Source organism: Piliocolobus tephrosceles, chromosome 13, assembly GCF_002776525.5.
Source record: "Piliocolobus tephrosceles isolate RC106 chromosome 13, ASM277652v3, whole genome shotgun sequence".
Classification (NCBI taxonomy): Eukaryota; Metazoa; Chordata; class Mammalia; order Primates; family Cercopithecidae; genus Piliocolobus; species Piliocolobus tephrosceles.
This window is the reverse complement of record NC_045446.1, coordinates 90,077,146-90,093,698: the sequence shown is the minus strand read 5'-3', so window position 1 is coordinate 90,093,698 and position 16,553 is coordinate 90,077,146. Positions and strand designations below refer to the sequence as shown.

General features: G+C 35.2%; 1 protein-coding gene across 3 annotated transcripts in view; it reads right to left on the bottom strand.

The window, feature by feature from the left end:
• The window catches only part of CNTN5 (contactin 5), a 1,320,702-nt gene that overhangs the window by 154,055 nt on the left and 1,150,094 nt on the right, over positions 1 to 16,553 (bottom strand). For all 3 annotated transcript variants that reach the window (XM_023208001.2, XM_023208000.2, XM_023208002.1), the window contains 2 exons: positions 9,515 to 9,642; positions 7,104 to 7,279 (listed from right to left, as the gene is read on the bottom strand). In XM_023208001.2, the coding sequence (XP_023063769.1) occupies positions 7,104 to 7,279; positions 9,515 to 9,642 (304 nt within the window). The remainder of the gene's footprint in view (positions 1 to 7,103; positions 7,280 to 9,514; positions 9,643 to 16,553) is intronic.

Here is a 16,553-nt window from a genome sequence, read left to right as displayed (position 1 = left end):
TGGAGTTACTAAACTAGAAGCATATTTAACTTTTGAAGTTTACAACCTAGGAGAGCAAATTCTACTAAGGAGTAAAGAGTGTCTTCTTTTTCTCATTCTTCACATTTTTTCTATCCAATAACCTAAAATATCCTCGCTGTCTCTGGGAATTACCGTACTCTTATCCCCTCAGAGATTACGGAATCCAAGGTATTGATCTAATATTTCCCAGCATGCCCACAATGAAAATTGCCTTTCTCTATGAAAAAGCTTTATACTCTGACAATAATAACAAAAACCTCCAGTTCTACACCAAAATAAAAATTTGCAAGGATACTAGTAACTATTCATAGCACACATAATGTTATGAAACCTGTCATAAAGATAAAACAACTATCAAAAATGGAACTTCCAAATTAATAAAAATGCTCTGTATACCTACCACAATGTAGGAAGTTTGTTTTGGTAGATTATATTTAGATGAACAAAGTGCAGCATATGAATTGGATGGCTAAGCCTGTCTTTTTATATGTGACAACTTGAAGACATTACCTGATTTTACTGATTTTGACAATCTCCAGAAAGTGAAGAGACACGCTTCACATTTTGCTCTGTGGGAAAATCTGCTAATTAGAGTCAAATGGAGATGGACAATAAAGCACTACTTTCCAATCCTGACTGCCCTGGGACCCACAGGAAGTAAGGAAGGGTCTCCCAATAACAGACTGTCTTAGATGTCAAACTGTGCTAATGTGATATTCCAATTTTGTGTAAAAAGTAAAAAAAGCAAGGAAACAAATTATTCTGTTATGAAAACAGATTTTAGCAGAATTTTATGTAGTATTTAATTATATTAAAACCTCCGAAATAATGTAGCAGTTGGCTAAGCAGAGAAAACGCTTTATATGAGGTTTTGTTTTTATTGAACCAGGATTGGCTGAATGGCTATTTTATGGACATTCTTAGTACAAAGTGGTGAAAAATAAAATTACTTATTAGCCCTTGCTTTTAGGATCCCTGCAGTTTATCAATACACAAAATATTATAGACTCACAGAATTAAATGGCATATTTTGGTCATATTCATAAACTACGTGAACATATATACATACTTAAAAAAGATGGACATTCTTATTTGCTTTGGGAATGATTTCTACTTTGATAAGATAGTGAGTAGAGGCATATTTTTTAGCACACACAAGTCGGAGAATGAATATGGTGCACTTTTCTGGGATAGTCTGAATATTCTAAAACCTTTGAAGGTAACCTTTCTTTGTGAGGGCTCCCAAGTTTTGGTTGATGGTTACTGTATGTTTCTGTCCTATTAAAATTACAATTTTTTTAAGTTAGGTGAAAGATTGGGAGGGAACAGTAATACAGCAAATATGTGGCGGTCAGGAGGTTGGAATAGAAAATGGGTGGATTACTAGGTTGCCAGCGTTCAGAGCAGGACAAAGAACCAGGAGGTAGGATCTGAACTGATGAGAAAGGATAGGCCCTTAGTGAGATAGGGAAAGGGTAGCACTCAGAGTCGATGGGACCATATTACATGACAGTGTGAATGTTAATAACAAACCTAATGAGTCTAAGAGACTGTGAGCCTTTGTTAGATCTTCTGCCCTTTCATGCACTTCCTGTTTAGTGGTGAAATATCTCCCAGGCTTCGCATGCCAAGTTGATGAAGAAGAGGAAGAAGTATTTGCTCATGAAACCCTTACAGCTTTGTGCCTTAGTAAACTGGCAGTATACCCAAGGATTCCATTGATTTTTACACAATTAATCTTTATCAATCAGGAAACAGAACGTTGCCAATTGAGCACTCGCTGTGTTCTGAGACTTTTACTCTTTCGGAAATAGCTAATTCTGAAGAAGATAAACTAGGAATAGAAGTATCTGTAATAATAAAATTAATATAGGCTAGAGCTTTTCAGCTAATATAAAATTCTCAAGGCACTAAGGGGTTTATATTCTGTCTTTCTATTCACCTAATACTCCACAAAAATTCTGCATATGAATCAGACATGTTTCCTTATGGGTCTCATGCTTGGCATACAGGTGATCATAGTTACTCCTACTTTCCAACTTTCTGACATTCAGAAGTGACTGGTAATGAAATGAACTTTAGAGGAGTGAGTCCTCATCACTGAAAGTATTAGGACATGCACTAATGATACGGAAAGAGACTTCTAGATAACAGCCTAGGCCAAATTCAATAATCTGTATGATCCAGCACAACCCTAAGATACAGTATCTTTTCTCACCTTAGATTGTCTCTTTTTTCTGCTTTGACTATTCTAATTCTACTCACTGAGGTCTAGGTCAGGTAGCATGTTTTCCCCAAATAACATTACTTCCTATGGTTGTTAAGAGGAATCAGTGAGCTATTGTGTGTGTGTGCATGTGTGTGTGTGTGCCTAGACAGATATACATACACTATCCATCTATCTTAGCTCAGTGCTTGGCGCATAAGTGTTCAATTATTTATTTTGCTCTTCTTCACAATCATAAAATGTCACATTAATCTCTTTCCTTCCTAGTCTTCAACAAAATTTGACTGTGATTTTAAAAGTTAGTAATTGTTTTTATGGTCATATTTTTCTTGAATTGCTTAATGTCTTGCATTATCTTTATGTTTACTGAAGACTGGAATCAAACCTTCCTTTGACTTTTATTTCCCACAGTTTATAGACAAAGGCTGAACACACAAATGGTCAATGAATATGGAGAGAGTTAGCTTTATAAAGGAGAGTGAACAAATGTGTAGTTTAAAAATCACATGATACTGAATCTTATTACCCCAATTTATGTGGCCTGGAAAAGTCTTACTCTTAAAGTTTCCTCATTAAAAAATGGGTTCAAAATTCCCATTCTGCCTTCCTACATGTATTGCTATAACCAGAGAACTGGGTAAATGTGAAGGATCATGCAGCTATATAGCACTTTGGCTCAGTTGCCTATTAGGTTGCAATTTATCAAGTTCACAATGAAAAGGGCAATTCTTCTCTAGCGGACCCTTCTAATGACAAATGCATGAGATATTTTTCTCTGTTAAAAAAGCAACACATTGCAGTCCACCATGATATTCAGTGTAACACTTCTTTATGCATTATAAGGATAGAAACTTTCTTATATCCTATATGAATAATTAGAGGATTTCAAGTCACTGGAAAACAGTGGCTCACCACAGTCCTCCATGAAGACTGTGGCTCTGGGGCCACATGGCAATGCTCAATAGCTCAGATGCTATTCAGACATCCCGAGAGGAATCAGAGGTTCTTGTAGACCTCTGACCAGCATAAACTCTCATGTCAGGACACAATAGTAAATGCTTTTATTTAGTTAGAGGATGGTTATTTAAGGTCAACACTTACAATGATTATCTCCTTATTATAACCTCTACTTAACAGGTCTACACTGAATGTAAAATCCACAAACTAGTCAACCTCTCCTCCACACAGCTGTCAGAATTATCTTCCTAAAGACAAATCTGAATCACGTGAATCCCTGTTGTGCTCAAAATACAAATCAAATTTTACAGCTCAGAAATCAGTGCCTTTGAGGCCTCTGCTGCTTTCCTTTAAACTTATTCAACAAATATTGATTTATTGTCTACTCTACACCCTCACTGGTTCCTCACTGTTCCCAAAACACACACTAAGCTCTTCTGCCCTTCTGTGTTTGCCCGACCTGCTCGCTCTGTCTGTCTGAAATGCAGTTTCTCCTAGGCACCTGGTGAAATCCTTCCCAGCCAGGTCCATTTCAAATACCAACCCCCTTCTAACAGCTGTATGCACATAGTTCTCTGGTGTAGCTCTGTTATAGCAGATCACAGCCCATCCTGCACTTTCTACCCTTCAGTAGAGCTCTCTTAGGTGTGAAGGGCTATGCCTTTTATTTTGGATCCCCATCCCCCAACAGCACTTAGCTTGTAGAATTAAAAAGATTTAAAACTAGTTTATTACATTCAGTTTATTCATAAAATTTGCACAAAAAGGATTTGAATGAATTGGATCAAATGTTTATGTACTAATTGAGTGCTTCTCCCCTTTCAACGGTGACTTCAATAATGGATTCGCTCCAAATTAATCAAATTGCTGAGTTTGTAAGAGGGCAACATAAATAGTAGAAGCATTTATCATTATTCATGTTTTAATTTAAACATAATTTTTAATTTAAAGCAATACTATTGTTTTTTAGCCTGATGTGATCATATGTTTATGTACTGTGTTGAAGTGCAGTTCAAAGCAATCATCTATTTTAAAACATAACAATGTGCATTGTATATAGACTGTATATGAAGGCTACATAAAATAATTGACTACAGTTTTATCTACAAACTAATGTCTGTGTATAAAAGATACCAGTACAACTAATTGAAAAATAGGGAATATCATTAAATCATATTATGGCATCTACAAAATACGAAATATTGTTATCTCTTTTTCCCACTTGAGAGGTTTAGTTAATTTATGTTACCTCATGCAGTGGTAATGTGTTTTTCTTCTGATTGATTCACCCTCATTCACTCACCCACTGGCAGGGTTCTGTCCTAGGACAGTTAGCCTAGACAGTGCTCCAATCAGCAGCACACGCTATTCCTGCTTAAGTCCCTAAATCCCATGTTTAATTTTTTTTTACTCTGCTGGGATAGGTTAGACACCTTAGGAGATCCTTCAAGATTCTTCAGTGACTCTTCTTGGAAACTTGGAGCTGGTCTTGAGTCACCCCTCTTGGCTCTCTTCTCAGCCCCATCCTGTCCCTCTGACTCCCAGAGTCTATCCTTGATCTCACATAAAGAAGGTATCTGCAAGCCCAGAAGACCTCTCAAATCTCCTTTCTTTATAACATTTTTATATGTTTTCTCCTAAAGCATTATTTTCCAGACATATTTTACACGGAGAAGGGCAGAAGGGCAACATAGAATGTTGTTCTTTCTGTTCTTTACCTTTTTATCGTCATACAATGGCATTTTCTCTGTTATGTGTCCTTAAAGCCAGCCAAAACTCAGTGTTTGAAGTAACTGAGAGAAAGGTGATAGATAATTTCTTATACACGCTATAGTTTTGAAGCTTTCATCTATTTTAAAGTACATATGCATACTAAATATATATTTTGACTATATACCTTAAAACTAAATGTTTTTCTCCCTTCTCAGTACCATAATTTGCTTTCTTCTTCTGTCTCAGAGTTTATTGTTACTGTTTCTAATCCAGAGCCTAATTTCAAAGTGGGTTGTAATTAAATTATATGGGCTTGCATGGAATAAGGAGTCTCTTTTTTTTTTTTTTTTTGCACTCTCTGGGGCAAGGAAAGCATATATGCAAGGAAGAACACAGCAGATGTTCTTAACTGCTAACTTTATGGAAAAAAAGTATTTATTACCACAAATGAATGACATCAACCTAAATATATCTATGTCTAAGAGACAAAAACAATAATTCATGTAACTTCACCAGGTGCATTAGTTTTCCTATTGGTATTTTAAAATAAAGAGGGGGATTACTTATAAGAAGGGGGCTATTTATTTTTGGACATATTTTTGCTTTATGTATATGTGATCACTCAAAATGGATGTTTCCAGACAATCCTAAGAAGATATTTTCTTATGGATTTTTTTTATAAAAATGTGATATTTTAAAATTAAATTTTCTTGGTCCGTTTTGCATCATCCATGTTATAAAATTTGTAGGAACAATATTGTAGGAAGGAATGATCAACCCAAGATAAAGGAAGAAGGAAAACCACAAAGCAGAGCAAAATGTGTTCAATTTAACACAATCTAAATATTTTACATATAACTTGGACATGAACAATTGAAATTAGCTCACTTAATGAGATGGTGAACAAGGTAGTTGGCAATTGTTTCTTATTTATATACTCTCTCCTATTAATTGGAAAGTAAACCAGGAAGAAAGGAATAGTTTTGAAGAAAGTGGCTAATTTTTGTTACATTGGAAAATGCAACAAAGAGAGCTCATCTTTACTCTTCTAGTAATATACATTTACCAAATTCTAAAGTGAGAAGCTATCTTAGAAATTATCTGGTATAACTTTTTCACTTTATTTCTCCAGAAATTAATACCCAGGCAAATCATGTGACTGGCTTTATGTTATACAGCTGATTAGAGGTGAAGCTGGGACTCGATCCAGAGAATTCCTGACTTTGGATTTAGGGCTTTTTTTTTTTTCCCTTGTATCCCATAGCCTTTAAAATAAAATCCAATTGAAAATGAGTTTACATACTTGGGCTCACTAGAGCTATGGTTTTCCAATGCTTCTCAAAGTGTTTAGGGACAAATCAGCTGATAATAATAAGTATGCAACGGCATTTTAAATCCAATTTGTAGGCAAAAATTGTATTTGGCTCCATCTCTTTAGCCGATATAGAAGGAAGATTCCAGCCAAAGTCGCTCTTTTTCCACCACCCCAGTTCCATCTGTCTTTCTCCTCCTTCTGTCATTATGTTACTCTATTACATTTTAAACAAGTCGATGGAAGGAAGGGGCCTCTTTTCACTTCTCTAGAGTTAAAGCACTGTGATGGTTCTGTAGGATTTGGTTCAAAAGATTTCCCACTCCATTTGGTTGATTGCCATGTAGGTACACAATATGAAAGAAGATATTAGGGAAAAAAAATGAGTGTATCTTTGAATACTGACTTAAGGCTAATGTGCATTTATGACTATGAGTTGCGTGTTTAATCTTTATAAATGTGAGACATTAAAAAAATTCCAAAAATTACTGTTCTTGAGGAGAAGGACAGGCAGGCATTTTATTTATTTATTTATTGTATCATAATAACTGTTAATGATGCTTTAAATAATGCGATCGCCACTTTAGCAACATCACTTTTAAGAAATATTGTCAATATTAAATAAAAGTGGCAAAGAAACCATATTTACATAATGAGGAATTCTCAGTTTTTTTACTGGCGGTTTTAAAATAATTACGTATTACTTTCAGTTTGACATAACATAAAAAACGGAAGAAAGTGATTGTTTTTATCAAGCTGATTTCTGTCCTGTTTTTTTTTTTTCTTAGCATTTCATAGCTAAGCAAGGTCTTACATTTGATTCAACATTTCTAAAGTTATCATTACTAAAAGAATAAAAGTGTATTCACTTACGGCCCTGATGCTTTCAAAATGTCCACCTTCTTCCTCAAAATCAATAGGCTGTCCTTTCAGAGTCCAGTAGAAAGTGACATCCAAACTAGCATCGTGAATTGCTTTGCAGTTAAGAACAATGCTTTCTCCCACTGTCAATTCTGTTCTTTTAGGAGTAAGTTCTATCCTTGTAGGTTCTATAGAAATAAAAATACATTAATTAACATAACTAACCTGTTATGTTACCATATGTTATATTTTACGTTAAATAATTGAGAAAAGAAAAAATCTTTACAATACAGATGCTGCAGATACATATACCTGATATTTTACATCTTTAAATAAATTATTATTAAGTAAAATGTTAACTTTTGGATGCTAGGGCGTATTACCATACTTTTGTAGGGGACACATGATTTAAGAGCCTCTGTTCCTATTAAGAAGGTCACTTGGATTTTAAAAAGACAAGAGACTACCTAATTAGAAGCAGCATTTGACTTTATGCAAGGAGGAACATTAGAAAAAAAGAAGAGGCTGCAGCCTCTCTGACCACTTTCAAGGATCGTTAAGTAAATGAAAGAATTTTTACAATAAAAATGTTTTATGTTTCAGAAAGAATTTAGGGAGGTTTCGCTTCTTTAAAGATGAGAGGAGGCTACAGGGCAATAGAAAGCACCTTCCTGAAAATAACTATCTTAACAGAGATAAAAATATAATACTACAACGCCACCACCTTGTATTTGCTTTACACTCAACAGGAAGCTTTTAGGAGTAGAAAAGTATTTCATAATCAGCAGAAGGTACCTCTTTTTGTACCTTTGCTATATTGTAGATGGCTTGAGATACAAAAAGAACTGTAGAAACACTGAATGAAAATGTTTTTTGAGAAAACAATGTTTATGTTTAACTTCTTCATGATTCAGTTAAAATTTTAAAATAGTCACATTTTTTACTGGGTTTAGAGCAACTTTGAACAAATAAAGGTTAATACAGGCTTTACATTAAAGAGTTAAGTTAGTGTAGTTGATTACATTATAATGTGTTTTGAATATAGTAGAGAGGTGATGAAGATAAGATTTTGGTTTTATCTTCTTTCTTAATTAGATTACTGGTCATAGATACAAGACAATTAATAGTGATTAACAATTGGCTTAAATTTCCTGTTCTAGGTCTGTTGTTTGCAACAGTGCAGTCTGATGAAACACCACTTATAACCACTGATCAGATCCTTTAATATTCCACATCCTTCTAAGCAGCCACTGAGAAAAAAGTGCAATTCTGGGACAGGAATGTCACTGTAAATATTAACATTCTGGAAGTCAAATATTCCATATAGCATTCTAAGTTCTGGCCTCATCAGAGAAGACAGATAAATGCAGTACACTGTAGTTTAAATTTTATGGGGATTGGAGTGTTCTGAGTAAATAATTAAACTCATGATTAAGAAAATACCATTTTTGTTGTTATTTTAAAATTGTCTTTGGATCTAATATTGCCTTATTATAAAATGGACCGACTAGCACACAGAAGGAATAAGAACTAAAGACTGCGTTTAAGTCCAATAATGCGTTATATAAATGAAAGTATATTTTAAATTTTATTCTTTTCATTCTTGATGTTCTCTCTTCTAAAATATCAGAGGACTGGTTATTTCAATTATATTTTTATTTTAAAGACAGAAAAAAATAATATTTTTATATTTTTATGGCCAGAGTGTGGTTTGCCATGTGATACATGCGCAATGAAAACAGTGAAAGATACATTGTGAAAAACATCTGAAGGGAATGCCTACGATAGATTTTCTATCACTAAACAGTGACATAGAGCCTCAACAGAATGTTCTAGGCTTGAAATCGAGCTCATTTTAGAACTAGAAAATGAATGGAAACATATAAGCAGTAATATTAATATTTCTTATATAAAATAAAGGCATATAAAAATTTCACTGATACAGACATCAACAGCCAGCTCTGGAATGAGTTTATCTAATGCGAAGTGCTATCCCAACCCTCCATCATATCCTCTTGCTGCTACTCCTTTCTGCCCCAAATCCCTAGTTGAATTGATAATAGAGTAATATTACTGACTGATGCTAAAGTTATTCTTGGTAGAGGAAAAATATTTGTATACTGTTGGCATACGTTTAAATTTTGAGACACTGACTAAAACTTCAGAAAGCTTGCCTCATTCTCTCAGAAATTTTATTCAAAGCAAAATAAAATTTCTGCCAGTAAGAGGTTCCTTCCTTTTTGGTACCCTAAATGGTGGAAAGTAACAATTTGGCTGTTTTAGTTCTATGCTTGCAATGTATTTTATAAACAGGAGCATGCACACACTTAAGTCCAAAGATATATGCATTCATATTATATTTATTCTCTTTCTGATAAGACCATGAGACTATGGCAGTAAAACATTTACCCGTGTTGTCTTACCTTTTACAGACAGCGAAGCTATAATTTCAGCGGAACCAAAGACATTTTCCCCTCGGCAAACGTACTTTCCCTCATCTGATTTAGAAGCATTTAGGATCCGTAGACTCCCGTCTGGAAGAATAGCTATTCTGAAAATTATTTTAAAAAAGTTTTTTTTTTTTTCTGTTTTACTGCAATCAGCTAAATAGTAAGAACCAATGATGAAGTCTAAAACCATTTCTAGGGTGATAATAAATAAGATAAAGCATCACTGTGAAAATATGCAGTGATAGTAGAAAATTTTGCCTTTCAAGAAGTATAATAAACTTACTTAAATCTTCTTATATTCAAAAAGGTTGAGGAGTTACAAGATATTTTTCTTTTGACATTTTTTGACCGTTAATTTTAAAACTGGAAGAAAGGGTGACCCTGAGTTTGGTTATTAGAACTTGTTACTACAATATCACCGAGTGATATTTTAATATTAAGCTTGGATGTTTCACCTAAAACCAAGAGTGACCTCAAAAGTCAAATAAAAAAAAAAAAAAAAAAAACAGCATAAAAACATAGAGGAGGACAAGTACAGAACACAAAATTAATTGTATACAGCCAAGAGATGATTTATGGCAGTTCTTCTGTGTTGCCACCAAAGTAGCAAGAGTGTGGGCTGCTTGCACTGCACTTTTTAAACGTAAGAATGTTATATCTAAGTTTGCATTTGGGCTCTTTCAAGACCTTTGTTAAAACTGGACCTTCACTTTCATATGAAGGTGAGAAATTAAAGCATTATTAAAAATTTTTAGAAGTTCAGTGAAAATGAGGCTGACATTTGGAATTACCATATTCTCCTATGTATTCATCATTCCAGGATTATACAGATTTCAAATTTAATTAGTACTTTTGTCCTTTTCTCCCTTCTATGCTCCAGAAATATAACGTATTATTTCACCAGTGCATCGACCTACTCCAGCAACCTGAAACATAATAGACACGGCTGTTGTGGTTTTAGTCAATATGCCACTAGCTTTGGGTAAGAACCAGTAGCCCCTGTGAACTTAAATATCCTAAAATTGGATCCTCCTGATTCTAAGAAGGACAATTTTTTCAATGGAAATGTGATAATATTAAACTATTTAAGATTTAGAAATAATGACCTAATGTTTAGTCAACATTCTTTATGTTATTTTAAAATGTGTTTTCAATTTTGCCAACTAACCAGAGCTCATGGTTATTTACAGCATTGAACTTCATAACAATTGATATTAGATTTTAGGCTGCTGAGAAAAACTGCCTATGAAGTTATACTTACATATTTTCATTAATAAAGATATCAGTTTGAAAACATCATATGGTTTCCAATATGGATCAAACTGGATTTATGATGTGTAAGAAGGAAGACAAATTTAGAAAAAAGCCAAACTAGAAATGGTGAATTTCATTTTGTCGTTTAAGTCTAGGAGAGATGCTAGCTTAAAACATTTGAAAAACACAATGCCCTTTAAGAGTAATGTAATGCATTCAAGATTGTCAATGAAAAGTTCTATTTATTATATAGCATTCATTTTCTGTGAAAATGAAATGAAATTTATTCCATTTCAACCCCAAAGTTCCTATGCTACAAAACAACGTATTAGAAAGCAAAAATTATACTTTTTGGAAACAAACAAGCATCCTCTTGTAAGAATTACAGATGGTTGACATTTATTTAACTTACTATCATTTATGCTGATTGTTAATATCTTGAAAATATGTGGGTTTTACTGACTGGAGTGAATTCTAATCTAGCAGGTAAGAAGTTTGGCTTAAAAGTTTACTTCCTTTAAAGAAATAAATGTATCACAGACACTGGCAGTATTATAGTTTTTGATTTAAGATGAGTGCTTTCTTACTGACAGGAGGCAACATTTACATAAACTATTAAAGATCATTTATGAATGTCCTGTACTTTAGGCCCCTGATCCATTTGGGGATGCAGGATTTTGTGTACCACAACTTTATTTTTTTTTTTTAACTTCAATTTATTTTATAATTTTAACTTTTATTTTAGATCCAGGGGATACATGTGCAGGTTTGTTACCTGGGTGGGTATATTTCATGATGCTGAGGTTTCGGAGTGATTGATCCTGTCAACCAGGGTAGAGCATAGTACCCAACAGTTAGTTTTTCAACTCTTGCCCCACTTCCTCCCTCTCTCCTTTAGTAGTCCTCAGTTTTTATTGTCTCCATTTTAATGTCCATGAGATCGCATTGTTTACCTCCCACTTAAGAGTGAGAACATGCGGTATTTGGTTTTCTGTTTCCGTGTTAATTCACTTTGGATAATGGCCTCCAGTTGCATCCATGTTGTTGCAAAGGACATGATCTCGTTCATTTTTTATGGCTGGCTAGTATTCCACAGTGTTTATGTACCACATTTTCTTTATATAATCCACCATTGATGGGCACATAGGTTGACTCGATGTCTTCGTTATTGTGAATAGTGCTACAATGAACATATGAGTGAATGTTTCATTTTGGTACAACTATTTATTTTCTTTTGGATATATAACCAGTAATGGGATTGCTCAGTTGAATGGCAGTTTAAATTCTTTGAGGAATCTCCAAACTGCTTTCCATAGTGGCTGAATTAGTTTGTATTCCCACCAACAGTATGTAAACATTCCCTCTTCTCCACAGCTTTACCAGCATCTGTTGTTTTTGTCTTTTTAATAATAGCCATTTTCACTGGTGTGAGATGGTGTCTCATTATGGCTTTGATTTGCATTTCTCCGATGATTAGTAATGTGGATCATTTTTTCATATGTTTGTTGACTTCTTGTCTGTCTGTTTTGTTTCCGTTGTTGTTTTAAGACAGAGTCTCACTCTGTCACCCAGGCTGCATGGAGTACAGTGGTGTAATCACAGCTCACTGCAGCCTCAACCTCCAGGGGGTACAAGGGATCCTCCTGCCTCAGGTCTCTCCTCGCCCCCTGTGGCCCGCTATGCCTGGCTAATTTTTGTATTTTTTATAGAGGTGTGGTTTCACCATGTTGGCCAGTCTGGTCTTGAACTCCTGGCCTCAAGTGATTTGCACACCTTGGCCTCCCAAAGTGCTGAGATTACAGGAGTGAGCCACTGCACCTGGCTGGCCTCTTATATGTCTTTCTGTGAGAAGTGCCTGTTCATGTCTTTTGCTCTTTTAATGGGGTTGTTTTTCAGTTGTTCAATTGTTTGTGTTCCTCATAGATTCTGGATATTAGACCTTTGTTGTGTGCATAGTTTGAGAATATTTTCTCCCATTCTGCAGGCTATTTACTACACTGATAGCTTCTTCTGCTCTGCAGAAGCTCTTTAGTTTAATTAGGTCACACTTGTCAAAGGTTTTTTTGTTGTGGTTGCAATTGCTTTTGAAGACTTTGAAGATTTTGAAGACATTGTCCCAAGGCCAATGTCCAGAATGGTGTTTCCTAATTTTTCTTTTAGGATTCTTATACTTTGAGGTCTTACATTTACATTTTTAATCCACTTTTAATTATTGTATATGATGAGAGGTAGGGGTACAGTTTCATTCTTTTGCAAATGACTTGTCAGCTATCCCAACACCATTCATTGACTAAGAAATCCTTTCTTCATTACTTATTTTTGTCAGGTTTGGTAAGATGACTGTAGGTATGCGGCTTTGTTTCTGGTTTCTCTATTCAGTTCCATTGGTCTATGTGCCTGTTTTTGTACTTACTACCATGCTGTTTTAGTTACTGTAACCTTATACTATAGTTTGAAGCCCTGTAATATGATGCCTCCAGCTTTGTACTGTCTGCTTAGAATTGCTTTGCTTATTTGGGCTGTTTTATGGTTTCATATGAATTTTAGAATAGGTTTTTCTAGTTCTATAAAAAAAAAAAACATTGGCAGCTTGATAGGAATAGCGTTGAATCCGTAGATTGTTTTGAGCAGTATGGCCATTTCAATAATGCTGATTTTTCCAGCTTTGCTGACAATATGATTCTATACCTAGAAAACCCTAAATACTCTGCCAAATGGCTCCTGAAACTGATAAACAACTTCATTAAAGTTACAGGATACAAAATTGATGTACAAAACTCAATATCATTTCTATACACAAGCAACAGTGAAATGAAGAACATAATCCCATTTATAATAACTGCAAAAAATTAAAATGCCTAGGACTATATGTAACTAGGAAGGTGACAGATCTGTATGAGGAGAACTATAAAACACTGCTGAAAGAGATAATAGAAGAAACACACAAATGGAAAAAACAGTCCATAATGTTTTTTGTCTGTTAAGTGGCAGTGTCATTTCTCCAAAATTCTGTCCACTGAATCAAATTGCAAATGCTTAACAACTGAGCTTATTTTTTTTTAACTTCACAAAAATACAGATTAGATAATGTGATTTATATTACAATATCTGGTTATTGAACACATAATTACTTATATGATTTAATATTGAATTAATACTTTCTTACAATACAGGCCCTTTGTCTTCACTCCTCTACTGTTACCATGTGGCTCTTACGTTACAGAATTTTCCTATATGGGGATTAATTCTGCTCAGACGTTCTTTGACTTGAAGAAAGGGTGTGAAGGGAGAAGTGAGGTGAAGGTTTTTAGGGGCTTGGAGAGATTTTGTAAATTTAAATCAGCATTCTTGCATTCAGGATCAAGTCACACTTATGTCCTAGACTCTAGACTTCTCCATAAGTTTCTGTCTAGCCCTGGAGCTGTCTTGCTTCTCACCTTGCACCTAGTTACTCAATCTCTGCTTTGTTAATCTGTCCAGTAGCCCAGTTCGTGTAGGATATCATTGTGATTACCACTATCTTGCAAGAATTTATTATTGACTTCTTGTTGCCTATCTTGATTTTGGGGCCATTTTCTGGATCCTGTGTTTGTTATTTCATTTTATTTTTATTTATTTTTGAGACAAAGTCATGTTCTGTCACCCAGGCTGCAATGCAGTGGTACAATCATGGCTCAGTGCAGCCTCAAACTCCTGGGATCAAGCAATTCTTCCTCCTCAGCCTCCTGAGTAGCTGGGACTACAGGCATGCACCACCATGCCTGGCTAATTTTTGTATTTAGTTACTTGTTTATTTGTAGAGATGGACTTTGCCATGTTGCCCATGATGGGCTCAAACAATACACCTCTTGGCAACCCAAAGAGCTTGGATTACAGGCGTGAGCCACCACATCCAGCCTGGACCCTCCATATCTATGTTTGGCTTACTGTCAGATACTACACAACTTAGTTAGTTTAAACCTTTACAAATAGACTGCTTGCCTAGAAGTACCATCTATTTACCCATCGCGATATTATTTAGTGATCTCTGATTTCTAGATTACATTAACACAGAAATTTATTTCTTTACAATTCTGGAGACTGGACAGTCCAAAATCAGGTGTAAGAATGGTTGGGTTTGGGTACGGGCTGTCTTCCTGGCTTACAGATTGCTGCCTTCTCACTGTGTGCTCACGTGGCCTTTCCTCAGTGTGTATATGTGGCTCAGAGAGAGAGAGAGAGAGGTTTCTCTTCCTTTTCTGAAACATCACTAATTCTATTGGATTGGAAGACTATCCTTATGAACACAATTAACTTTAATTACTTCTTAAAAGCCCTACCTCAAAAACATATGCATTTTGGAAGGATGCAGTTCAGTCCATAGCATGTCCTTCCTCTCCTTCCACAAATTCAATTATTTTTCCCCTTAATGTATTGTGTACTTGTAGGAAGCCAGGAAATAAATACCGAGACCTCACTCTTCTTTATCACTTTCACTGCCCCATTCCCAGGGACAATGGAGCCCAATGATGTATTTCTTAGGGGTCAGTCTCTTGGGGCATGGTGAGAGTACTGAAGGGTAGAGAATGAATCTGGAGAGAAGAATGGAGGATAACTGAGCAGGGTGTGTCACAATAGTTGCAAAAAGCTAGAAATGAATTCTTAGAATTAAGATAGTTGAGAGATTAGAACTTAGCCAGTAAAACTTCATTTACAGATCAAAGAACAAACCCCCCCAAAAGTTAAAATGACTTGTTTAAGCCCATGACTTATTTATAAGTCAATTTTCACACTGCTATAGACATACCTGAGACTGGGTAATTTATGAAGTTTAATTGACTCACAGTTCTTCATGAATGGGGAGGCCTCAGGAAACTTATAATCATGGAGAAAAAGGAAGCAAACATGTCCTTCTTCACATGGCGGCAGGAGAGAGAGAGAGCCAGGGTGGGAAGAGCCCCATATAAAACCATAAGTTCTCATGAGAACTCGCCACCAATCCAGAGGACAGCATGGGGGAACCACCCCTGTGATACAATCACCTCCCACCGGGTCCCTCCTTCAACATGTAGGGATTACAATACTAGATGAGATTTAGGTGGGGATACAGAGCCATACTGTATCAACTTATTAATAAAAAATATAATTTATAAATGATTCCTATGTATCATATGTAAACACTTTAGAAAATAGAAAAGTAATAGTTTTCCATTGCTGCATAACAAATAGCTATTAATGAACTAAACATTCACTTATTCTTTTGGTTAGAAGTCTGGGTGGATGGGCTTAATTGGATTTTCTGTTAACAGTCTCAAAATGTGTTGGCCAGATTGGGCTCCTCTCTGGACACTCAGGAGAGGAAGCTGCTTCCAAGCTAATTCCTGTTGGCAGAATTTGTCTTTTATGTGTCCCTGTTCCCTTGCTGTCTGTCAGCTGGGTGCTGCTTTCAGCTTCTGGAAGCCACTTACATTCCTTGGCATACATCCTCTTTCACCAGATTAGATTTCTTTTTGGTATCATATCAGGGTGGATATTATATCATAGAATCATTAATTAATCCTTAAATAAGACCTTATGTTTTAAAGTAGGATAGGGCTGTGTTCAAATGACTGACACTGACTACTCTAGGTGTGATCTTAAGCAAAGTTTCTTAATTTCCTTCCTAAAGGTAAAACTGTCATAATATCTAACTAGTTCTTTAAAAGTATTGACTGGATAATATATGTATGTGTAGTGGTGTGTGATATACATTAAATTTTTCTCAGAATGTAAGTGAAAT